Source organism: Myxocyprinus asiaticus, chromosome 2 (genome assembly GCF_019703515.2).
Source record: "Myxocyprinus asiaticus isolate MX2 ecotype Aquarium Trade chromosome 2, UBuf_Myxa_2, whole genome shotgun sequence".
Classification (NCBI taxonomy): domain Eukaryota; kingdom Metazoa; phylum Chordata; class Actinopteri; order Cypriniformes; family Catostomidae; genus Myxocyprinus; species Myxocyprinus asiaticus.
In genome coordinates this window covers 66,359,082-66,384,602 of record NC_059345.1, presented here as the reverse complement: position 1 = coordinate 66,384,602, position 25,521 = coordinate 66,359,082, and the positions used below count along the sequence as shown (strand labels likewise).

At 40.4% G+C, this 25,521-nt stretch overlaps 2 protein-coding genes across 4 annotated transcripts; both read right to left on the bottom strand.

Moving 5' to 3' along the window:
* Positions 1-13: 13 nt before the first annotated feature.
* On the bottom strand, positions 14-7,659 carry LOC127456152 (C-type mannose receptor 2-like). Of its 3 annotated transcripts, XM_051724503.1 has the most exons (6): positions 7,366-7,433; positions 7,169-7,233; positions 1,632-2,009; positions 1,056-1,406; positions 572-931; positions 14-488 (listed from the first exon to the last, which is right to left on the bottom strand). In XM_051724503.1, exons 2-6 carry the CDS (start codon positions 7,203-7,205, stop codon positions 484-486), a joined length of 1,131 nt encoding a protein of 376 aa, XP_051580463.1. In that variant the 5' UTR covers positions 7,206-7,233; positions 7,366-7,433; the 3' UTR covers positions 14-483. The 3 variants fall into 3 exon arrangements, with proteins under 3 accessions (XP_051580463.1, XP_051580472.1, XP_051580455.1); XM_051724512.1 differs by lacking the exon at positions 7,169-7,233 and having other exon boundaries at positions 7,366-7,659; XM_051724495.1 differs by lacking the exon at positions 7,366-7,433 and having other exon boundaries at positions 7,169-7,325.
* A 239-nt stretch (positions 7,660-7,898) lies between these two features.
* Positions 7,899-11,609, bottom strand: LOC127456234 (caspase activity and apoptosis inhibitor 1). Its single transcript, XM_051724626.1, has 6 exons — positions 11,482-11,609; positions 10,914-11,105; positions 10,642-10,726; positions 8,920-8,977; positions 8,696-8,760; positions 7,899-8,619 (listed from the first exon to the last, which is right to left on the bottom strand). The coding sequence occupies exons 1-6, from the start codon at positions 11,587-11,589 to the stop codon at positions 8,213-8,215; spliced, it is 915 nt and encodes a 304-aa protein (XP_051580586.1). The 5' UTR covers positions 11,590-11,609; the 3' UTR covers positions 7,899-8,212.
* Between the last annotated feature and the right edge of the window lie 13,912 nt (positions 11,610-25,521).

Genomic DNA, 25,521 nt, shown 5'->3' with positions numbered 1-25,521 from the left:
TTTTCTCAAATTACATTTTCAAAAGCTTTATTTTCTGAGAAATACAAATAAGTACTGTGTAAAGCAAAGGTTACCCAACAAGTGCCTGATTAAATTATTTCACCTTGTTGAAAAACAAGAAGAAAATGAAATTTTAAAAACACTTTAAAACAGACAGTTCACGTTCATAGTTATACTAAATGACATGTCCAAAAGTAAAATAAAATAGTAAAGCAAAGCTAAATTTAAGAGTGTAAATGTTTGTATGCATCATTTTATCAGTGAATCTGAATCATCAGAACAGAACCTGTATTCTGATAACATGAATCATTTCAGGACTTCAATAACATAGAACTACTTACAGAGAAATTTGACATTTTAAGTTTACATGGTCATACAGTGTCATACATTGTCATGGAAAAAAAAGAAGAAACAGAAGTTTTAAATGAAACATCAAGTGGTGAAATTCTGACTCCACTGACTACAGATGATGATGATCCTGTTTCAGTCTTCACACAAAGAAAAAAGAGGGAAACAAGTTTAAAAAAATTAAGGTATGCAGAGAAAAACCTAAAAGCTTCCTCTCTCTCACCTTCATAGTTGGTGCAGATGAAGTTGAGTTTGTGAGTTTGTGGAAGTCTGACCCAGCGATGATCTCCTCCAGACTGAACTGCTCCAACTCTCGGTCCATCCCTGCAGTCCACTCCTGTCCTGTGACCTGCAGCCCAGTTCTGATTGCACAAGATCTCTCCATTCACCCAGAACCAGATGCCCATAGTGCAGGAGTGACGTAGACCCAACCACACTTCAGCAGTGGAAGCCTTTTGAACCACATTCATCACCCGACGCTGAATCTGCTCAGAGTGAACTGACACCAGATCCACATGATTCTCTCTGCAGTATTTCAGAGCTTCTGGCCAGCTCAGATTCTGCTTAATCAAAACCAGTTTATCTGGACACAAAACAGACCAAAAACAAAATATAGAGGTGAGATGAAGATGGATTAAAATCATTATGCAAACATATATTATACTTGCAGATGCTATTTAATGCTGTTGAATAGAGAATCTACTCACCTTCATGGCAGACAAAGGGATATTTGAAACTACAAGTCCTGTACCCCCATTGTCCATGGTCTGTATTGACCCAAACCACTGCACAGTTTTCATTCCCCCCATCATTATCAGGTACACCTGTCCTCCAGTTTCTGAATGAGGAGTTACTCTGATCTGACCACTCCCATGAGTCTCTGAACAGACCGATCCAGACTCCAGATGTAATGTGTGCATCATTCCTGATCTTCTCAATCTGTTGATTCTCAGGCTGGTTCCTCACACTGACCAGATCTGTGTAAAACTCCCTGCAGTGATTCTGAGCAGCTCTCCAAGTCATGGTCTGATTTACAGCGATGTATTCTTTACTGCTGTCTTTATGAGAAAATAAAAAGGTCTCACTGCTATTGATTTACAATTAATAGACAAATGAAATAATAAAGTAATACATAAAGTTTAATGATCATTTCATACATTATATTTGTTACTGCTCTTTTTTGTTTTTTTCATTGTATTCAAGAAAAAAGAAAATATAAAGAAAATAGCAATGTTTAAGAGAGAGATACAGCACACATTTACTCCACAGACTGCTGCACTCACCTCTGTAACACATGAAAGGTAAGCTGTTATTACATTCATAATCATTCCATTGTCCAGGATTCATGTTACTACAGTCATCATCACCATTTGGTTGTCCCTGTGCCCAGTTGCGATACTGTGAATCATTTCCTGTGTAGAACGCAGGGTCACCCAGAGACCACTTCCATTTATAACTGACTGTCTTCTGCAGCCCAATCCAGACATACTGAACCTGATCATCATTCACACTCTTCAGCAGCTCTTCTATGTCATTCTTGTTGTTGATGGTGGCCAGATCTGTGTAATTCTCTCTGCAGTATCTCTGAGCTTCAGTCCAGGTCAAATTCATATTCACAAAGTGATAATGATGTGGAACACATGCAGATAAACTGAAGACAGCTGAGAGAAACATAAAAAAGCAGAGGCTACTTGCAAATGAAGGTAGAGGAGGTTTACGAAGTGTAAATCAGGGATGGGCAACTGACGGCCCTCTGTATTGTTGAATACGGCCCGTCAGACAAGACTGAAGATTGATTTTTTGTTTTAGTAAAAACGCAAGTTACAAAATAATTATATTAGTTTTTATAAATATTGTTAAATAAAAATGTTAATACAGGTAACAAAATCTTAAACAATGTTCACACCTTTACTCAATTTCCTCATTATTGTGGGTAATCTATGCACAACTAATGCAATGTTCTTTTAGAGTGCGGATTTGTATGCCCCCTTCAAAGTTGCCCATCCCTGGTGTAAATAATGCTATACAGTTTATACATCAGTGTATAAATACTGGCATAAAATTCCATAAACTGGATTCAAACTGGGTTCATTCAAGCTAAAATACCAATATAGATGCCTTAAGCTTGAGGCCACTTCTCTTTACAACATTCAAATTGTAGTTATTTATTTATTATTTTAGTTTTAATCCGATTCCACACTTCCGCATTTCTCACTTTAACTTAAATAGTGGTTAAATGTTTAATCTGACTTTAAGCTTTGTTGCAGACTCTACAGAGCTCTAATTAAGATGAGGAAGGCATAAAGCATCTGAATCCAGCATATTCACTGGGATATTCCAGCTGTTACACTATTAATAAATAACTCATTTATTGTGCGTGTTGTGTGATGTGCAAATAAAATCATAGGCAGCAAGCTCTCCTCCCTCGCACACCTAAAGCTCCAGAATGAGCTGCAGGACAGGAAAAATCAAGTCTGATCACTCACACCATGTACACTTACACCGATGAGTCAAAATATTATGTCCACTCACAGGGGAAAAGCGAATGACGTTGATCATTTTCTAACAAGGCCACATGTCAAATTCTGGGTAGATTAGATGGTAAGCGAACAATCAGTTCTCTAAGTCACTATGTTGAATGCAGGAGAAATGGGCAGGAGTAAAGACCTGAGTGACTTTGACAAGGGCCAAACTATTATGGCCAGACGACTGGGTCAGATCATCTCTGAAATGGCAAGAATTGTGGGGTGCTCCTTGTCAGCAGTGATGAGTACCTACCGACAATGGTCAGAGGAGGGACAAACCACAAATAGGGAAACCTTCTTCCACTGCTCCAAGGTCCAGTTCTGACATTTGCGTGCCCATTATAGGCGCTTTTGACAGTGGACAGGGGTCATCATGGGCACTCTGACTGTTCTGCGGCTACGCAACCCCATATGCAGCAGGTTGCGATGAACTGTGTGTTGTGACACATTCCTCCTGTAACCATCAGTACAATTTTCTGTGACTTGTGCCACAGTAGACCTTCTGTCGGTTCGGACCAGACGGGATAACCTTTGTTGCCCTTGCACATCGATGAGCCTTGGCTGCCTAACACCCTGTCGCCGGTTTGTCCCTCCTCAGACCACTGTCGGTAGGTACTCACCACTGCTGACCGGGAGCACCCCACAAGACTTGCAATTTCAGAGATGCTCTGACCCAGTCATCTGGCCATAACAGTTTGGCCCTTGTCGAAGTCGCTCAGGTCTTTACACCTGCCCATTTCTCCTGCATTCAACATACCATCTACACAGACCTTGACATGAGGGGTCATAATGTTTTGGCTCATCTGTATATATACACATACCGATCAACCACAACATTAAAACCACCTGCCTAATATTGTGTAGGTCCCTCTCGTGCCACCAAAACAGCACCAACCAGCATCTCAGAAGAGCATTCAGAGATGATATTCTTCTCACCACAATTGTACAGAGTGGTTATCTGAGTTACCGTAGACTTTGTCAGTTCGAACCAGTCTGGCCATTCTCTGTTGACCTCTCTCATCAACAAGACGTTTCTGTCCACAGAACTGCCGCTCACTGGATGATTTTGGTTTTTGGCACCATTCTGAGTAAACTCTAGAGACTGTTGTGTGTGAAAATACCAGGAGATCAGCAGTTACAGAAATACTCAAACCAGCCCGCCTGGCACCAACAATCATGCCATGATCGAAATCACTGAGATCACATTTTTTCCCCATTCTGATGGTTGATATGAACATTAACTGAAGCTCCTGACCCGTATCTGCTCGATTTTATGCACTGCACTGCTGCCAAACGATTGGCTGATTAGATAATCACATGAATGATTTTTGATGCCAGACGGGCTGGTTTGACTATTTCTGTTACTGCTGATCTCCTGGGATTTTCACACACAACAGTCTCTAGAAAAAGGATGAGGCTTGCAAGCTGAAGAACACCATCCCAACCATGAAGCATGGGGATGGCAGCATCATGTTGTGGGGGTGAATTTCACAAAATAGATGGAATCATGAGGAAAATTATGTGGATATATTGAAGCAACATCTCAAGACAACAGCCAGGAAGTTAAAGCTCGGTTGCGTGGGTAACAATGGGTCTCCCAAATGGACACTGACCCCAAGCATACCTCCAAAGTTGTGACAAAATGGCTTAAACACAACAAAGTCAAGGTATTGGAGTGGCCATCACAAAGCCCTGACCTCAGTCCGATAGAAAATTTGTGGGCAGAACTGAAAAAGCGTGTGCAAGCAAGGAGGCCTACAAACCTGACTCAGTTACACCAGTTCTGTGTGGAGGAATGGGCCAGAATTCCAGCAACTTATTGTGAGAAGCTTGTGGAAGGCTACCCAAAACATTTGCCAGAATTCCAGCAACTTTTAAAGCTTGTGGAAGGATACCCAAAACATTTGACCCAGGTTAAACAATTTAAAGGCAATGCTACCAAATACTAACAAAGTGTATGTAAACTTCTGACCCACTGGGAATGTGATGAAAGAAATAAAAGCTGAAATAAATAATTCTCTCTACTATTATTCTGACATTTCACATTCTTAAAATAAAGTAGTGATCCTAACTGACCTAAGACAGGGAATGTTTTCTACAATTAAATGTCAGGAATTGTGAAAAACTGAGTTTAAATGTATTTGGCTTGTGTTTACCTTCTGTGAAACTTCTGACTTCAACTGTGCAGTGGATATAAAAAGTCTACATGCCCCTGTTAAAACAGCAGGTTTTTGTGATGTAAAAAATGAAACAAAGATAAATCATATCAGACATTTTGCACCTTTAATGTAAAAATTACAAAATATGCAACTTAGAATAACTGCATAAGTGTGCACACCCTTTTATAATTGGGTATGTGGCTGTGTTCAGAATCAACCAATCAAGCTCATGTGAAACAGTACACACCTGTCTTCACCTGAAGTGACTCTGATTAACTCCAAATAAATCTCAGCTGTTCTTGTAGGATTTTTCTGACATCTTTGTTGCATGATACTACAAGAGCCATGGGCCACAATGAGCTTACAAAGCATCAACGGCATCTCACTGTTGAAAGGTATCGCTCAGGTGAGGGCTACACATTTTTTTCCAAGGCATTAGATATACCAATGGAACACAGTGAAGACAGTCATCAACAAGTGGAGAAAGTATGGCACAACAGAGACATTATCATGAACAGGACGTCCCTCCAAAATTGATGAGAAGACAAAGAGAAAACTGGTCAGGGAGGCTGCCAAGAGGCCTACAGCAACATTAAAGGAGCTGCAGCTCTTTCTGGCAAGTACTGGTTGCTCCCTATATGTGACAACTATCTCCCGTATTCTTCATCTGTCTGGGCTATGGGGCAGGGTGGCAAGACCAAGCCTTTCCTGACAAAAAAAAAAACAAAAACAATCTAGCCCGGCAAAAACATATATCCTGTCTCCCAAAACCATGTGGAAAAATGTGTTATGGTCTGATGAGACCAAGATTGAACTTTTTGCCCAAAATTGTAAAAGGTATGTTTGGTGCAAAAACAAACAGCACATCAGCAAAAGAACACCATACCCACGGTGAAGCATGGTGGTGGCAGCATCATGCTTTGGGGCTGCTTTTCTTCAGCTGGAACTGGGGCTTTAGTGAAGGTGGAGGGAATCATGAATAGCTCCAAGTACCAGTCAAGGTATCTTTCACCTTTCAGCATGACAACGATCCAAAGCACACATCCAAATCAACAAAAGAATGGCTTCAGCAAAAAAGATTAATGTTTTGGAATGGCCCAGCCAGAGCCCAGACCTGAATATTATAGAAAATATGTGGGGGGACCTGAAGAGGGCCCTACACAGGAGATGCCCTCGCAATTTGACAGATCTGGAATGTTTTTGCAAAGAAGAGTGGGAAAAGATGTGCCAAGCTAATAGACTCTTATCCAAACAGACTGAGTGCTGTAATAAAATCAAAGGATGCTTCAACTAAGTATTAGTTCAGGGATGTGTACACTTGTGCAGTTAGGTTATTCTAAGTTTTTTTTTTTTCTCTGAAATGTGTCAGTTTGGTTTTCAGTGGCATTGAATAGGTCGTAATTTTTACATTAATGGTGCAAAAATTCTGATATGATTTATGTGTTTAATTTTTTTACATCACAAATACCTGCTGTTTTAACAGGGGTGTGTAGACTTTTTATATCCACTGTGTATATGTGTGTGTATATATATTAACAGGGAAAAACAGGTGTATTTTATAATTCAAATGATTATTTTCACATTTTAATCGTTGGGGTCACTGTGAACTCAAACAATGAGGTAGTGAACACAAGGGTTAAATGCATTGTTCATTGCACAATTCCTTACAGGATGACATGGTTTCATTACTTAATTTATACTGTATTTAACATTTCTGTGAGTTTAATACAAGGTTCAAAGAGACATTGGATTTCATTTGTAATTAATATTCCTGCTAATGAACCCTGCATTGATGTAATTTCTGATTCTTGTAAAAAGGCCTATGTACCTCATGACAACGAGGCTTTGGGTGGGGGGGGGACATCTTTCCAAAAAATTTCAGTATACAAAAAATTACTGTAGATGTGATCGAGGAGCTTTATACAGTGGATGCCATTGAGGAGACTGTAGTCTAAACCTCATAGCCTTGTTTTCATTCATGTAAAAAATCATAGAGAACGCTACTGCATAAGGTCTATTTGTGTTTGAATTGCCATGTTGTGCAGCCAGTGCCATTAGCACCCAGTGAATGAGATAAATTCACACAATTCACAAGGCAGATAATAATGGGACTTTTTCACATAAATACACACTCACCTGTGATAAGAAGAGATAGAAATGCAATAACCTCCATTTCTGAGCGAAACAAACAATACCAAGCTCTGATATGAAGGAAGAAAATCCACATATAATCCACAAAACCATGTACAAATATTGCTAAATAAATGACAATAATGAATAAAAGTCACAATAGGACAGTCCTGACTGAAGGACTGAGAATGAGAGTTTCTCACCATTAGTTTCCATCCATTTCTGTCTTGAATGTTAAATCATTAGAACAGATGGATATTATGGGTTTGATCTTCATCACGTCCTCCTCTTCAGCTCCTCCCATCTTCAGTTTGTTCTTTTACACTCATAAAAACACATGATGACAAATACTGACATTGTTCTCTCACCTGTGTGCGTCTGTATCACATTTGAATTTATTCCCCTAATTTACGTATTTCTTACATATGCGTCATCACTGATAAAAAAAATAATAAAATGTGTATTTGGTTCTATGGAGCAGAATTTGAATATGTGCTGGTGGAAGAAGACACGTATGTGTTTGTTAAAAATTAACCCCAACAATCAGATGAGTTTGTATGTGCACTGTTTGCATGTATCCTTCTTTTGTGAATTGCTTGCTTTGTAGCATCCTTCATTTGTAATCTGTTTTGACAAAATCATGTGCTAAACAACTACGTATAAATGTAAGATTTATTTGTAAAAATAATTGAAATTTTCACACAACTACAGTTGGAAAAGATCTATTTTATCTATTAATTTATGGACTTTTTTTTTAACATTTGACATTGAGGGCTCTATTTTCGTGAGTACACAAAGCGCAGGGTGCTAAACCCATTTAGGCATTACAAACATTTAATGCTAGCAAACACAAAGATTTTATTGGATAAACATAAATCTACCAGATTTAACAGTAGAATAAAAAGGAATTTGCTAAATTTCTAAGGACATATCGAATCAGTCTCTTGAGAAAAAAACTTTCTCAAGCTTGAATTTTTGGAAATAAAAGTATGATTGAAGACGAACAGGAACATTCAGCAAGTTTTGAGTCTAAATGACCTCTGTCCACCTTCAGTGTAGTTGGCTGTCCATGTGTTTCTTGATCTCACTGGCTTTCATGAGCGCTTTAATGGCTCTGGCTCTCATTTCCAGCTCCAGTAACTCCAGCTGCTGAACAGACGGCTGCTCTTTTGGAGCGACAGCAGCTGTTTCTGGGCTGGCTGGTTTCTCCAGCGATGCTCCCGGCAGATCTTTGCTGGTTTCAGTGGAGGTCAAAGCCAAAATCTCACTGACGCTTCTGTCGATGTCCTGCTGAAGCTCCACCTTCGGCTCAGCTGATTGGACGGGTACGGTGGGGGGCAGAGCTTCCTCTCTGGATGCCATTTCTTCAGGTTTGACATCTTTGTGACCTTCAATGTCACTGTCGTCAATATCTGCGTTGATGCTCAGAACATCACTGTCCTCTCCAGAACCCGCACCTGAGTCAATCAAACATTTCTTTTCTGAAACTTACTGCCTACAAAATGTTTATTGAATAAATATTGAATTATTTACCTTGTTTTTCTTCTGTTTGAGTATTTTCTCTCAGAGATGAAGTGGAGTCCACGTTACTATCCTGCCTGCACATGTTAATAAACACTTAATACAAACTCACTCCTACATGCTGATTGTTCAACATTAATCTAGAGATTTGTTGTATAACATTCTAGAGCTGAGACGAATAACACTAATTAGACAGGAACGATAATTTTATGATTGTAAAAGTGTTTTTTACTCACTGACTGTCTGTAGAATTCTTCTTCTCGTCAGCAGCTGCAGTAACTGTTAACTCTTTACCTTCACAAAAAATGTTTTTAAAAAAAAATCATTAAACATTCATCAATTACAAGACAAAGAGTTTTTTCACTTTTGGTTTGTCTCAGCGGTCTGCGAGCAATTTAAGCGTATACATGTGGACGCTCCAAAAGACATTTTACGTTGAACCGAACTGAAACCATCTGAGGAGGTGCTCTGAGCACTAGTGTTTGAAATGTGTGTGTTGTGGTTTGCAATTAATGCATGGTTCACTTGTTTACACATTCATGCACTATTTTTGTGGTTACATCCATATGATTTGTGCAATAAATATCTGTCCTCTGATGCCATATGATAGTTTTATTTATTTTTTTAAATCTGATGTGCTTATGATACCGGTCCAGTAATACCCCGCAATATAAGTTGTAATGTAACGCAACTGTACACTGACATACAGTGTGAGTGAACTTGCAGTCATTAAATTTGTAGCTAGCACCTAGCTATATATTAGCAGCTGGCTTGCTATCCAGAAAAAAAAACAAAAAAAAACATGCATTGTTGTAGCCTAGTAGCTGGCTCGATAAAATTATGCTGCGTTTACACTGCAAGGCTTAATGCACAGATCCAACTTTTGACCATATCCGATTTTTTGTCTCACCTGTTTAAATTCACTGAAGACACGACTCGTATCTACTATCTGTGTTTACATTAATCTCCCGCCCAAACTCGAATGATTCCATTGCTGATCGCTTTCACTTTTGAGCACCACGGTTCACCCTCGGACTTTGAATGGCCTTGTGCTATTTAATATTTTCAAAAGTAGGCAAAATTGCACGCATTTCTACAAATTCAGAATAGTCCCTTGTAGCCCAATGTTCAGAGCAGGGGATACTTTCATTATAAGTTTACAATATCATGGGAGAGAGTCAGCAAGAAAAGGTAAAACAGAAGAGAAAAATAATCTATATATAAACCTGTTTAACAGGATTGGGTCAAAATGACCCCCAAACATCATCGATATGGTGAAAATGTTTACAGGGATTTTGAAAACTCTGAAACATGTGAAGTACATATTTATGTATTCTTCAAGTAAGTCCAGGAAACGTCCAAAAGATTCAAGTTTAAAAAATAAACTTTAATCAATTTGACCCCAAACATAACAGGAGAGGTTAAGACGGTGACTGACTATTTGACTTTATTTGCAAATATTTGTTTACTTTCTATATTTGTAATTATTAAATTTTTTGTGTAATTAGTTTTTAAATGTTCAGGGTTCTTTTCAAAGTTCTTTGTTATCTGTTAATTTAAAAGGCCACTTTGGTATTGAAAAAGTAATTAAACTTGTTATTAAGAGAACAACAATAAAGTTTGTTTATCTTTCAACCCATTTTTGTAACTTATTCAATACCGTGATTATCGTGATGTGTAAGTTTGGTGTAGCGAGAAGATGATGTAGTGCATTCATGTGCAGTGTGAAACAGTTGTCATTTTTTGCACAAGCAAACTAGTCCGTTATCTTACGCTTTTGCCATCTGGTTAACTTGTATGAATTATTACGAGTTTGTCATGAGACTACATTGTTTATTCAGTCAGTCTGAAGATAAGAAAGAAAAACAAGGACACAGAAATGTAATGTAAGAAATGAAGTTGTGTCTGAGAACACAAAACTAACATCGATAAACAATCAAAGTAGAGATGAACATTACCCTCCAAAATCTCCAGCAGATGAAAGTCAGAAAGCTGCTGTAACTGATCCCAGCACAGTTTTTTAATCTCATGAAAAGAACAGTCCTGCAGGAAACAACAGCGCTTATTAAAACTCTCTTTGTCTTATACTGAGTGCCAAACCAGATGCAACATGAAGGTTATTTGTCCATTTGTTTAACATGAGATGTTACTGTGGGCACAACACTAGAGAAATACAAATACTCTTAAAGAACAGCAAGTCTTACGAATGACTTTTATGATCCTCAGGTACCTTCAGTTCATCCGGAAGCATCTTCTTGAGTTTATTCTCTCCCAGCACGAGGAAACACTGTTCCAGCATCTCTTTGCGGTCCTGCATGTAGTCGCTGATGGGTTTGAAAGACTTGTTCAGGTCCAGTCCGCCCTCCTCCAGATCACTGGGCTCCTGAGGAACTTCTGACTGTCCTGTCTCCTCTCTGGGGTCCTTTAATACACAGAAGTTACACAGACACGGTCCAAAATTAAAATGTGATTATTCGTCGCATTTAGAACAAAAATACACAAAGGAATGCAAAAACTGTGCATTTGAATGTCATATGTGTAGCAAACACATTAGATGGAGGTCTTTTCATCTGAGCTGCAAATATCACTTTTATCTGGAAATACTGTCATTCATGAAAAATATGTTCTGGACATTAGTTTAAAAAGAGTCAGGTCTGTTCTTTCTCTGCACTAAACAATATAACACAGTGCTGTTTACATTCATTATTTTACTGATCATCAGTCTGTATCTGTTGAGTAAAACAACACTGTTACTCTGATCTGTATTAAACTTCATCTTCTCTCTCTCTGACTCTCACCTCTGTGCTGGATTCAGTGTTTCTTCTCTTCTTTCTCTCTCCATCACTGGATTCTCGCTCAGATTGTCTCCGTTTCTTTTCTTTCTCTCGTTTCTTTCCCTCCTGCATCTTTCCAGTCGCACACTGATGACGTCACTCAGACGCTCCAAGTCATGGAGCCTGTTGTACAAAGGAGCCTCGGTTTGCTCCTGGGAGGCAGCAGATGCCTTAACCCCACACTAACCCTTTTCAATTAACATTTTTATTGAGTCATAAACATCAAAATAAAAAACACAACCTATACAACATATGATTCATCCAACTAGTGTAAAGTCTTTAATTATCTAATAATATTGTTCAGTAAAGGTGTTAGTGATAAAATACATTCAATATTTATTTATTTATTTTTTTTCTTCTGTTTTCATACTATTCTGAAAATTTTGACTGAGTTGACAAAATTTAATATTTTTCCATCTTAACCATGTGTTGTACACTGGAGCCATTCCCCCCCCCCCCCCCCCCCCCCTCCAGTTGAAGATGCCTCTATAAACTAAACTAAAATGCCTAAATTGATCCCATAATTTTAACAGAAATTATAATAATGAGAATGACGGAGTTGATAAGTTGAAGCTGTGACCGCAGAGACTTATACATTGTTTGTTTAAAATATGAAAAATATCAAACTGACCAGACCACGTGTCCTACTGTTGCATCCACCATGAGCAGGAAGTGGGAAAGGGGTACTCAGAGTTAAAGCTGACCAGGACATTTTCTGATTTATTCAGGATTAAAAAGAAATCTGACGGAGTTGACGCAAAGTGAGGACACAACTTTGATAGGCAGTTTTTTATGGAAAATATAATTAAAAGTTTTCTTAATGTGTTGTTTGATATCTTACAGATCCTACCTTTCATTTGATATTTATATTTATGAATTTGTTGCATTTTTAAACACTTTGTTTAGCTGTTTAACATTGTGACCTCTTGCTGAGGACAGGTTAAGTTACATGTGCTTCCAAGTATACAGCATGCATTTGAAAAAATTCTAATGAAATTATTTAAAAATATAAGTAAAAAATGCCATGAGTATACACATTTCCTTTAGATTTAACTTTTACAGTATTTTTATTGTTATGAATTTCTTGATTTTTAAAATAAAGATGACTTTTGTATGTAAGACATGTTTTGTCCCTTATCTCAAGAATCAGTGCTATCTGTCTGTCTGTCTGTTCATTGGCATGACTGTAAACAGTACAATATTGCCAAAGCAGAGGTTGTGTAAAAACAGAACAACACGTTAATCTATAATTAAATGTAGTTAAGCGATTTAACAAATACAAAATCAGAACCGCTGAATAACTGAAGACCACTGACATGTTTACATACACATAAATTAATACACATACATGTACTGAGGTCACTGTGTTGAACAATTGGGTGACATACTGGGGTAATATACATAAAACATATTCACACACTGGTATCTGTGTTCATGACATCTGGGCTTTTTCTGAAAGACCATAATGTTTGTCTTCTTCAGGTTTACTGCCAGGGCCCAGTTCTGGCAGTAGTTCTCCAGCAGGTCCAGATGTTGCTGTAGTCCCTGTGGAGTGGGTGACAGCAGCACCAGGTCATCTGCATAGAGCAAAAACTTGATGTCTTTGTCTTGCAGAGTGAGTCCAGGGGCTGTAGACTGTTCCAACTGCACCGCTAATCCATTAATGTAAATGTTGAACAGTGTTGGACTCGGACTACAGCCCTGCCGCACTCCTCCCTTCTGGGTGAAGACCTCTGTTTGTTTGTTGCCAATTCTTATTGCACATGTGTTGTCCGAATACATTGATTTTATGATGTCATAAACATTACCCCCTACACCACTTTGTAACAATTTGTAATATAGTCCTCATGCCAAATAGAATCAAATGCTTTTTTTAAATCAACAAAGCACGCAAATGTTTTCCTTTTTTTGTTCTGGTGTACGTGTTTATTGATTAGGGCGTGTAGGGTGTAAATGTGGTCCGTAGTTCTATGATTTGGAAGGAAGCCAATCTGACTCTTGCTGAGGACACTGTGCTCATTAAGGAAGTTTAGAATTCTATTATTTAAAATACAATTAAATAACTTCCCCAGATTAATGCTCACACAAATGCCTCTGAAATTATTAGGGTCCAATTTGTCTCCACTCTTGTGAATTGGTGTAATAAGTGCTTGACTCCAGATGTCAGGGAAACAGCCTGAACTAAGTACAAGTTTGAATAATTTGAGCGCAGCCATCTGCAGCTCAGGTGTCATTTTTATTTGTATAGCGCCTTTCACAACACACATCGTTTCAAAGCAGCTTTACAGAAGATCAGGCATTAACAGAAGATAAAACTATAATATCTATAATGTCTTAGAGTCATCATTGAGTAGTTTGATAAAATACAATTGTGAATTGTGTTTAAAAATAAGTAATTAAATTATAATTGTATTTAGAACCCCAGTGAGCAAGCCGAAGGCGACGGTGACAAGGAACACAAAACTCCATAAGATGTTGGTTAATGGACAAAAATAACCTTGGGAGAAACCAGACTCACTGTGGGGGCCAGTTCCCCTCTGGCTAACATCATGAATATAATGACAATATTAGTTATGTATAGTGCAAGTCATGGTTTAAAATGATTAAATTAAGTAAGTGTTAAGGGTCAGTGTTTAAAACAAAGATTTTGTATGAACTGTAAGATTAATGACTAATGTCTTTGAAGTTCATCCTGGATTAACTGCAGAAGTTCAGATGCAACTGTCCTTGTTAGTTGGCTGATGAAGGCTTTTGTTGGCAATTAATTGATAGTCTATGTATTCCATTTCAAGAGTGTAGTCCATCAATAGACCGAAGTGATGCAGGCAGAGATCAGTTAGGTGCATCACAGTTCAACTGGCCGGTAATTTCGGTGAGGTCTATCAAAGTCCAAGGTTCAGGCAGTGGCATATGAAGTATCCCATGTCTTATGGTTGGAGTTGGCATCAGTTCATCCTCTGAAGTTGATCGTAATAGACTGAAGTGATGTTTGGCTGGCACCGGCTGCTATTAGTCATCATCACACAGCGACACGTAGCAGTGGAGTCCAACACCAAGCAGGAACGGAGCTGGATCTGGCCAGTTCTGGTGACCTCAGGATAGGAGTCCCGAGGTTGAGACAGGGAAACAAATAAAATAATATTAGCATAGATGCCATTTAATTTATTGCAGATTTATAGATCACGATCAGTGTTTCTGGTTCTGACAGACCTAACTAAAGCAGCCTGATTGTGAGTTGAAGGATAAATTAGGTTTACAGTATGCCTGGCTAAATAGATGAGTCTTTAGTCTAGACTTAAACTGAGTGAGTGTGTCTGCATCCCGAACAGTGTTAGGGAGACTATTCCATAGTTTAGGAGCCAAATATGAAAAGGATCTACCGCCTTTTGTGGATTTTGATATTTTAGGAACTATTAACAGGCCAGAATTTTGTAATCGTAATGAACATGATGGAATATAGCATGACGATCACTTAAGTACTGCGGAGCTAGACCATTCAAAGCTTTGTATGTAGTTAACAGAATTTTAAAATTAATACGAAATTTAACAGGTAGCCAATGTAATGACGATAAAATGAGGCTAATATGATCATATTTCATGGTTCTTGTTAGCACTCTGGCTGTTGCATTTTGAACCAATTGAAGTTTATTTATTGATCTTGCTGGACATCCTCCCAGTAATGCATTACAATAATCTAATCTTGAGGTCATGAATGCATGAATTAGTTTTTTGGCATCAGCAACAGAGAGCATGTGTCATAACTTAGCAATATTTCTTAGGTGGAAGAATGCTGTTCTACAAACATTGGTAAATCGATTTTCAAAGGACAGATTGGTATCAAATATAACACTTAAGTTCTTTGCTGTTGAAGATGATGTAACAGTACATCCATCGAGAGTCAAATTTTATGTTAGTGTCTTATTTTTAGAGGTTTTTGGTCCAATAATTAGTCCCTTTGTTTTGTCGGAATTGAGTAGAAGGAAATTTCTGGCCATCCAATCTTTTATTTCATTGATACACTCTGCTAATTTGGAGAATTGTGAAATCTCATCAGGTTTTGAAGAAATATAAAGTTGGGTATCGTCGGCATAACAGTGGAAACTTATTCCACGATTCCTGATAATATCTCCCAGGGGAAGCATATACAAGGAGAAAAGCAGAGGCCCTAAAACTGATCCCTGTGGCACTCCATACTTTACTTTTGTTTGGTTTGACAATTCCACATTTACATAGACAAAGTGGTAGCGGTCTGCTAAATAGGACCTAAACCATGCTAATGCAACTCCACAAATGCCAACATAATTCTCCAGCCTATTCAAGAGAATGTCGTGATCTATTGTGTCAAAGGCAGCACTAAGATCTAAAAGCACCAGAAGTGAAATGCAGCCGTGATCAGAAGATAAGAGCAAGTCATTTGTAACTCTGATGAATGCAGTCTCTGTACTGTGATGGGACCTAAATCCTGACTAAAATTGTTCATATATACTATTTCTCTGTAGAAATGAACGTAGTTGGGAGGATACTACCTTTTCTAGTATTTTCGACATAAATGGTAGATTTGAAATCAGTCTGTAATTAGCCAGTTCTCCAGGATCAAGCTGTGGCTTCTTAATAAGTGGTTTGATAACTGCCATTTTAAAGTTTCTTGGAACATGTCCTAAGGACAGCGAGGAGTTAATGATATTAAGAAGTGGTTCTGAGATTACTGGGAATACTTCTTTTAAGAGCTTGGTTGGTATTGGATCTAACAAACATGTTGTGGCTTTTGATGTTTCGATAAGATTTGTTAGCTCTTCATGATCTATGACAGCGAAGGATTGAAGTTGCACAAGAGGAAAATTATGATACACTGTTTTCTGAAGTACTGTGGCAGATGACTGCATAATTCCAATTTTATTTCTGATTATTTCAATTTTATCAGTAAAAAAATTCATGAAGTCATTACTCTTGTGCTGCGACAGAATATCTGGTTCAGTCGATGCTTTATTCCTAACCAATTTAGCCACAGTACTGAATAAACAGCTAGGATTGTTGTGGTTATTTTCTATGAGTTTGCTAAAATATGCTGACCTGGCAGCTTTTAGTGCCTGTCTGTAGCTATAGACACTATCCTTCCATGCACCACGAAATACCTCTAATTTTGTATTCTTCCACTTGTGCTCCATTTTCCGAGCTGCTCTCTTGAGAGCATGAGTGTGATCATTGTACCATGGTGCGGGGCTTTTTTCTTTAATCGAATGGGGGCGACACTATCAAGAGTGCTAGAGATGACTGTATTTATATTTTCAGTTATTTCATCAAGTTCTTCTAGGCTTTGGGGTTTACTGAGAGTATGAGATAGATCTGGAAGATTATTAGTGAAGCTATCTTTAGTGGTCGAAAGAATAGTTCTACCTGAACGATAGCGTGGTGTAGATTGAGTGACATTAGCTGATCGCAGCAAACAAGAGACGAGGTAATGATCTGAGATGTCATCGCTCTGCAGAAGAATTTCTATATTATCAACATCAACTCCATATGAATCTAGTGTATGATTATGGTGATGAGTTGGCCCTGTTACATTTTGTCTGACTCCATGAGAGTTGAGAATATTGATAAATGCTAATTCCAATGTGTCATTTTCATTATCTATGTAAATGTTGAAGTTACCAACAAGTAAAGCTCTATCTACAGTAAAATTTAGCAAATTCACCAAGGAAATCTGAGTACGGCCCAGGTGATCTATATACTGTAGCAAGGGTAAAAGATGACAGAGTTTTTTTATTTATATCTGACGGTGTCACTTTAAGCATTATTAGTTCAAAAGACTTACATTTATATCCTGTCCTCTGAGTAACACCAAAAACTTCATTGTAAATTGTAGCAACACATCCTCCTCGACCCTTCAGATGAGGCTCATGTTTATAACAACAACCTGGGGGAGTAGATACATTTAAACTAATATATTCATCTGGTTTAAGCCAGGTTTCAGTCAAACAGAGCAAATCCAAACTATGATCTGTAATAATTTCATTTACAATTAGTGCTTTGGTAGAAAGAGATCTAATGTTTAGTAGCCCTATCTTTATATGGTGTTTATCTTTAATTTGTTTGTTTTGTTCAAGTTTGACCTTAATCAATTTTTTTTCTAAATGATTTAATGAGGGGTTTGTGTTTGGTAGTTTGGGGAACAGACACAGTCTCTATATGATATCTAGGTGATACAGTCTCTATGTGTTGTAGTTTATGTGACCTGTGTGATGTCTCAAGGCCGCTAGCAGATGTTCGGATTAACCAGTTTGTCTGTTTCCTGACCTGGGCCCCAGTTAGTCAAATACTATCACTATTAAGACTATGAGTCAAATTACTAGAGAGGAGAGCGGAACCTTCACTGGAGGGATGGAGTCCGTCTCTTTTTAGCATGTCAGGTCTACTCCAAAAACTCTTCCAATTGTTTATAAATCCTATTCTATTCTTAGAACATCCTTGTTCTATTTCAGCATTTCACCTAGGATGTTGTCAGCACCACAAGATTTTTAGCATTTTTGGCTTTTTAGTTTTTGAACCAATTCGTCATTTGTAATTGGAAAGTCAAGTGGATTTTAATTCTTTTTTATTTTGTTTTCATATATTTGTAGTCTTTGTTTTACCTGATTATATTTCTCATTTAGTTGTTTTGGTGGGATTTATTTATACAAGTTTTCAAAATGTTTTTTCCAGATTTCTCCATTATGGATTGGTAAATCTTGTTGTTTTGTTGTGCTCAAATTGTTCCACAAATCCCAAAACTGATGTAGTTTTGAACAGTAGTCAGTTGTTATGTCTGAATTGTTTGGTTCATTGTGCTTTAGATTTGTTAATTTTCTGAGTTGTTTTCTTAATATATTGTAGCCTGTGTCAAACAACCAAAAAAAATTTTTTTTTTTTTTTTTTAGGATATTTTTTCAATTCAGTTTTATAGGCTGCTTTTTGAAATATTTTGTTGATTTCATTTGTAGCCAAATTTACACCATCCTTGTTCATTTCAACATTTTTATGACTAAATGTAGTGATTAGATTTTTCAGTTCTTCAGAATTGAGGGCCTGGATAAATTTGTCCGTGCTGTCTGGAGTCTATCTGTATCTCTGCTAGACTATTAGGTGACTTTTAATACATATGTTAGTTTGGTTATGAGTGGAGTTTGCTGTCTGACAGTGAATGCACTGAAGGAGGAGGGGTCCATGTCAGTGATGGCATAATCAACTACACTAGCTCCAAGACCTGAATAACAGGTGAACCTCCCTAAGGAGTCCCCTCTGATCCTGTCATTAAGGCTTGGCACAGGTGCACTAATTCTGTAACATTTTTATTTACAATTTTGTTCCGTGCTGGGAGATTTGTTGTGAGGCTCAGGGGGTTCTGGCCAAATACATGTTTGTTGCCCTTTGGGTCAATATTATCAGGTTCAGTTCCAGTTCTTGCATTAAAGTCTCCACACGGCAGCACGTTTCCCTGGGCCTGGAAACAGCTAATCTATGTGTGGATGTTGTTCAGATATTCCTCATCCGCTGGAGGATTGTAGATGGCACAGACATATGTGTCAGTGGTAGAAATGCCAATTTCATTGTTTAGTTTTAAACAGCAGTGGAATTTTCCAAGTGTAATCATAGAAATGTGTTTGGCCAGATCCTCCCTGTACCACACCAATATCCCTCCCGAGTCTCGTCCGCGATGGAATACTTAATTAAACTGAGGGCACAGTTATTTAATAGTAGCCTGAAGGACAGTGGGTAAGCACCTCCTGTTGACACCAGGTTTCAGTGAGAACAATAATGTCGACTTCCTTGATATTTTTTAAAAATTCTGGGTCTTTTAATCAAATCAAATCAAATCACATTTATTGTCACACAGCCATATACACAAGTGCAATGGTGTGTGAAACTCTTGGGTGCAGTTCCGATCAATATAGCAGTCGTGACAGTGATGAGACATATACCAATTTACAATAAACATCAAATTAACACAACACAATTTAAAGTCTAATATACACATAATTACACACAACAATATACAAATAATAACATATACTGTACAGTATACAATACGCACAATATAGATACACATTATTCAATAAAAATAAAAAAGTATATATAGTAGTATATATAGAATGTACAGTAGGCTGTATTGTACTGTAATGACATTCAGGCTGTCGGTTGATAGTAAGTTGTTAAGAGAGAATATAATATAATAATAATATAATTTATGACAGTCCGGTGTGAGATATAAGAGTAAGAGTAATAAAGTGCAGTGCTGATGATTTTTGATCGTGGGAGATCAAGAGTTCAAAAGTCTGATTGCTTGGGGGAAGAAGCTGTCATGGAGTCGGCTGGTGCGGGTCCTGATGCTGCAATATCGCCTGCCTGATGGTAGCAGTGAGAACAGCCCATGGCTCGGGTGGCTGGAGTCTCTGATGATCCTCCGAGCTTTTTTCACACACCGCCTTGTATATATTTCCTGGAGGGAGGGAAGCTCACCTCCGATGATGTGTCTGGCAGTTCGCACCACCCTTTGCAGTGCTTTGCGGTTGTGGGCTGTGCTATTGCTGTACCAGGTGGAGATGCAGCCAGTCAGGATGCTCTCTACAGTGCAGGTGTAGAATCGTGTGAGGATGTGGTGGTTCATTCCAAACTTCCTCAGCCGTCTCAGGAAAAAGAGGCACTGATGAGCCTTCTTCACAACGACTTCAGTGTGGATGGACCATGTGAGTTCCTCAGTGATGTGGACACCCAGGAACTTGAAGCTGCTGACTCTCTCCACTGGTGCTCCATTGATGGTGATGGGACTGTGTTCTCTGTCTTTTCTTCTGAAGTCCACCACAAGCTCCTTTGTCTTACTGACGTTGAGGGAGAGGTTGTGCTCCTGACACCAGTGTGTCAGAGTGTGCACCTCCTCTCTGTAGGCTGTTTCATCATTGTCAGTGATCAGACCTACCACCGTCATGTCATCAGCAAACTTGATGGCATTGGAGCTATGTGTTGCCACACAGTCATGTGTGTACAGGGAATACAGGATTGGGCTGAGAACACAGCCCCGTGGGGCTCCAGTGTTGAGATGTTGTTGCCTATTCTAACCACCTGGTGTCTGCTTGACAGGAAGTCCAGGATCCAGCTGCACAGCGAGCTGTTTAAGCCCAGAGCCCGGAGTTTCTCATCTAGCTTGGAGGGCACTATGGTGTTGAATGCTGAGCTGTAGTCTACAAACAGCATTCTCACATAAGTGTTCTTTTTTTCCAGGTGGGAGAGAGCAGTGTGTATTGTAGATGCAATGGCATCATCAGTGGAGCGGTTGTTGCGGTAAGCAAACTGCAATGGGTCAAGAGAGAGAGGCAGCACAGAGCAGATGTAATCTCTGACTAGTCTCTCAAAGCATTTGCTGATGATGGGGGTCAGAGCAACAGGACGCCAGTCATTTAAGCAAGTGATTTTGGATTGCTTTAGAACAGGCACAACGTTTTAAAGCATGTGGGGACTACAGACAAAGAGAGGGAAAGGTTGAAAATGTCTGTAAAAACACCAACCAGCTGGTTCGCGCATGCTCTGATGACGTGGCCCGGAATGCCGTCTGGGCCCGCGGCTTTGCGGATATTCACCCGTCGGAAGGATCGGGTTATATCCACTACAGAGACGGAGAGTGAACTAACCTCTGTAGCTTCGGTCACGAGAGCTCTCTCCGCGAGGGCGGTGTTATTTCCCTCAAAACGAGCATAAAAAGTATTTAGCTCATTCGGGTGAGAGGCAGCGGTGTTCATGGCGGAGTTTTTATTCCCTTTAAAGTCCGTGATGATGTTAATTCCCTGCCACATGCTTCTAGAGTTGGTGGTGTTAAACTGTCCTTCAATCTTGTTCCTGTACTGGCGTTTTGCTGTTCTTTTTCGGAGGGCATAACTGGCTTGTTTATGTTCCTCCGCATTCCCGGAATTGAAAGCGGAGGGCCGCACATTAAGTGCCGCACGAACATCGCTATTTATCCATGGCTTCTGGTCGGAACTACGTCCTCCATGCACTTTTTGATGAAACACATTATGCTATCAGCGTAAACCTCGATGTCGTCATCAGAGGCGGACCGGAACATCTCCCAGTCCGTGTGATCAAAACAGTCTTGTAGCATAGAGTCTGATTGGTCCGATCAGCACTGGATCGTTCTGAGGGTGGGTGCTTCCTGTTAGCGGGCAGAAGCAGAATGGAAGAGTGGTCCGATTTGCCAAATGGTGGACGGGGGAGGGATTTGTAGCCATCCCGGAACGGAGAGTAGCAATGATCCAAAAACCGGTCCCCTCGTGTGTTGAAACTAATGTGCTGGTGGTATTTTGGTGCGACTGATTTGAAACTGGCTTTATTAAAGTCCCCGGTCACAATGAACGCGGCCTCAGGGTGCGCGGTTTCCTGCTCACTGATACTCCCATACAGTTCCTTGAGTGCCCGGTCTGTGTCAGCTTGTGGCGGGATGTACACAGCAGTGATAATGACCGCTGTGAATTCCCTCAGTAGCCAGAATGGTCGACACAGAAGCATGAGAAATTCCAGATCAGGAGAGCAGAAAGACTTGATAGAATGTACGTTCCTCTGATCACACCAGGATTTGTTGATCATAAAACATACACCACCACCTCTGCTTTTACCTGAGAGGTCTTTCGCTCTGTCCACTCGGTGCACGGAGAACCCCGCGGGTTCAATGGCTGAGTCTGGAATCTCCACAGACATCCAAGTTTCTGTAAGGCAGATAATGCAGCAGTCCCTCGTCCCTCGTTGGAAAGAGATCCGTGCTTTCAGCTCGCAGAGCTTGTTATCCAGAGACTGAACATTTGCCAGCAGAATACTGGGTAGCGGGGGTCGATTTGCGCGACGTCTTACTCTGATGAGAACGCCGGCTCTGTTTCCCCTTTTCCTCCTGCGTTTCCGCGGCCGTGCAGCCCAGACAAAGAGCTCCGCTTGTGTGTTTGTAAACAGCGGGTCGGCATTGAGGAATTTGAAGTCCGGTTTACGGTGTGAAATTGCTGAACCCATGTCCAAAAGTGTTTGTCTGTTGTAGACAATAAGGCAGACAACATCCAAGACAAAAAACATAAGAATTGTGAACAAAACAAACAGAACACTGCCATGTTGTGTCGGAGCTCACAACGCAGCAGCCATACTCGGCGCCATCTTGAGTCCAAAAAAAAAAAAAAAATTGTCGAAAATTAAAATTAAAATTTTAAAATTAAAGCCAAATGTCGAAGAATTAGTCAGCGGTGAATGAAGCACACCTGATGGGAATAATGCTTCATCAATGCTGTCCTTAAAACGCAGAGCACACCTTTTCTCGGGGAGCCGGCTTCAAATCTCCACGTGTGCACACACTGGCATCCTCGCACGCCCAGGACTAGAGCTGGGAGGGTTCGGAGCTGGACGAGATGGATGCGCTGCCGGACCCATTCTTCGGACCCCCGGACGCATTAATGAGTCGCCAGGAGTGAATTGCTCACGTTGCCACTGACGGGCTAGATGCCGGGCCGCCTTCCACTCACGCTTGCCGCGGGCCTGGGAAGACAGGCCGCCAGTGATGCCACCACCCCTCGCGCTGTGGACATTGGAGCGGCGCGTGAGCGGCCGACTGACCCAGCCCGTGCCTGGGCCATCCTATGGACACTACCCCGCCCCTTCACGGAGCCCCGTTCACCACGAGGTTGCCAGATTCCCCATTTATTATGAACACTATTCCCCCTTGGACACTTTATTACCCCTTTTATGGACATTTACGTTTATTACTATTTCCAATAAATGCCTCTCCGAGGCTTGACGCCACACCCACATGTGTCTGTCTCTTGCTCACCCTGCTACAGTGGTGGAGAATGCGGGCACTTTTGTGGGCAGAGACAGTGCAGTTGGGCACCAACAGTAACGACACTCTTCCTCTCATTCGCCGGTTGGATGGAAAGCCTGGAGTGGGATGGAGAAAGCATGAGGATGGCCTCCCAGCTACAGCAAAGGGTAAGTGGCACTTAATAAGAATTTACCCTGTGGCTGGCTGAGGCTGTCAGAATCTGAATCAGAATCAGAATGAGCTTTATTGCCAAGTATGCTTACACATACAAGGAATTTGTCTTGGTGACAGGAGCTTCCAGTGTACAACAATACAAAAACAATACAAAAACAGCAGCAAGACATAGATAATAATAAAAAATAAAAAATTATTATACACATACGTACAGACACACACATACACATGGGTAGTGCAAATCTAATACAATCTCTTATGTACAGTGTAAATACAAATCTGTTATGTACAGTGCAAATGTTTTTTTTTGTTTTTTTCAGAGGAATGAAATGGCAGAAGAGGTTGGATAAATATAAGAAAGACTAAACTGTGTATTGCACATAGTTATTGCTCAATGGGGCAGTTTAACTGTTCATGAGATGGATAGCCTGAGGGAAAAAACTGTTCCTGTGCCTGACGGTTCTGGTGCTCAGAGCTCTGAAGCGTCGTCCAGAAGGCAACAGTTCAAAAAGGTAGTGGGCAGGGTGAGTGGGGACCAGAGTGATTTTTCCAGCCTTTTTCCTCACTCTGGAAGTGTATAGTTCTTGAAGGGGGGGCAGGGGGCAACCAATAATCCTCTCAGCAGTCTGAACTGTCCTTTGTAGTCTTCTGATGTCTGATTTCATAGCTGAACCAAACCAGACAGTTATTGAAGTGCAGAGGACAGACTCAATGACTGCTGGGTAGAACTGAATGAGCAGTGCCTGAGGCAGGTTGAATTCCCTCAGCTGGTGAAGGAAGTACAACCTCTGCTGGGCCTTTTTCACAATGGAGTCAATGTGGGTCTCCCACTTCAGGTCCTGTGAGATGGTAGTGCCCAGGAACCTGAATGACTCCACTGCTGCCACAGTGCTGTTTAGAATGGTGAGGGGGGTCAGTGTTGGGGTGTTCCTCCTAAAGTCCACAATCATCTCCACCTTTTTGAGCATGTTCAGCTCAAGGTTGTTTTGACTGCACCAGACAGCCAGCTGTTTAACCTCCCTTCTGTATGCAGACTCATCGTCATCTCGGATGAGGCCGATGACAGTGGTGTCATCTGCAAACTTCAGGAGCTTGACAGAGGGGTCCTTGGTGATGCAGTCATTGGTGTAGAGGAAGTAGAGTAGCGGGGAGAGCACACAACCTTGGGGGGCACCAGTGCTGATTGTGCAGGTGCTGGAAGGGAGTTTCTCCTGTCTCACAAGCTGCTGCCTGTCTGTCAGAAAGCTGGTAATCCAATGACAGATAGACATGGGAACAGAGAGTTGGTGTAATTTATTCTGGAGTATAGCTGGGATGATGGTGTTGAAAGCCGAACTGAAGTCCACAAAAAGGATACTTGCATATGTCCCTGGTCTGTCCAGATGTTGCAGGATATGATGCAATCCCATTTTGACTGCATCATCCACAGACCTGTTTGCTCAATAAGCAAATTGAAGGGGATCTAGAAAGGGTCCAGTGATGTTCTTCAGGTGGGCCAACACCAGTCTCTCAAATGATTTCATGACCACAGACGTCAGGGCGACAGGTCTGTAGTCATTAAGTCCTGTGATTTTTGGTTTCTTTGGGATGGGGATGATAGTGGAATGTTTGAAGCAGAATGGGACATCACACTGCTCCAGTGATCTATTGAAGATCTGTGTGAAGATGGGGGCCAGCTGGTTAGCACAGGATCTAAGACATGCAGGTGAAATGCCATCTGGGCCCTGTGCTTTCCTTATCCTTTGTTGTCGAAAGACGCGGCACACATCATCTTCATAGATCTTAAGTGCAGGTTGAGTAGCAGGAGGGGGGAGGAGGGGGGTTGCAGGAGGTGTTGGTGTTTGTGTGAAGTGAAGGTCAGAGTGGGTGTGGGGTGTGAGATTGGGCCTTTCAAATCTACAGTAGAACACATTCAGGTCGTCAGCCAGTTGTTGGTCCACCACAGGGTTGGGGGCAGGAGTCCTGTAATTTGTAAGTTGTTTCATGCCACTCCACATTGATGCAGGGTCGTT

Bases quoted from the DNA above. Each gene is read 5' to 3' on its own strand.
- LOC127456152 (XM_051724495.1), bottom strand. From the start codon at position 7,259: ATGTGGATTTTCTTCCTTCATATCAGAGCTTGGTATTGTTTGTTTCGC. The intron at 1,407-1,631 runs GTGAGTGCAGCA...TTTCTCATAAAG, and splicing joins ACCTTTCATGTGTTACAGAG to ACAGCAGTAAAGAATACATC. The intron at 932-1,055 runs GTGAGTAGATTC...TTTTGTGTCCAG, and splicing joins TCCCTTTGTCTGCCATGAAG to ATAAACTGGTTTTGATTAAG.
- LOC127456234 (XM_051724626.1), bottom strand. From the start codon at position 11,589: ATGCAGGAGGGAAAGAAACGAGAGAAAGAAAAGAAACGGAGACAATCT. The intron at 10,727-10,913 runs GTACCTGAGGAT...TGTTTCCTGCAG, and splicing joins TGCTTCCGGATGAACTGAAG to GACTGTTCTTTTCATGAGAT. The intron at 8,761-8,919 runs GTGAGTAAAAAA...TAACATGTGCAG, and splicing joins AAGAATTCTACAGACAGTCA to GCAGGATAGTAACGTGGACT.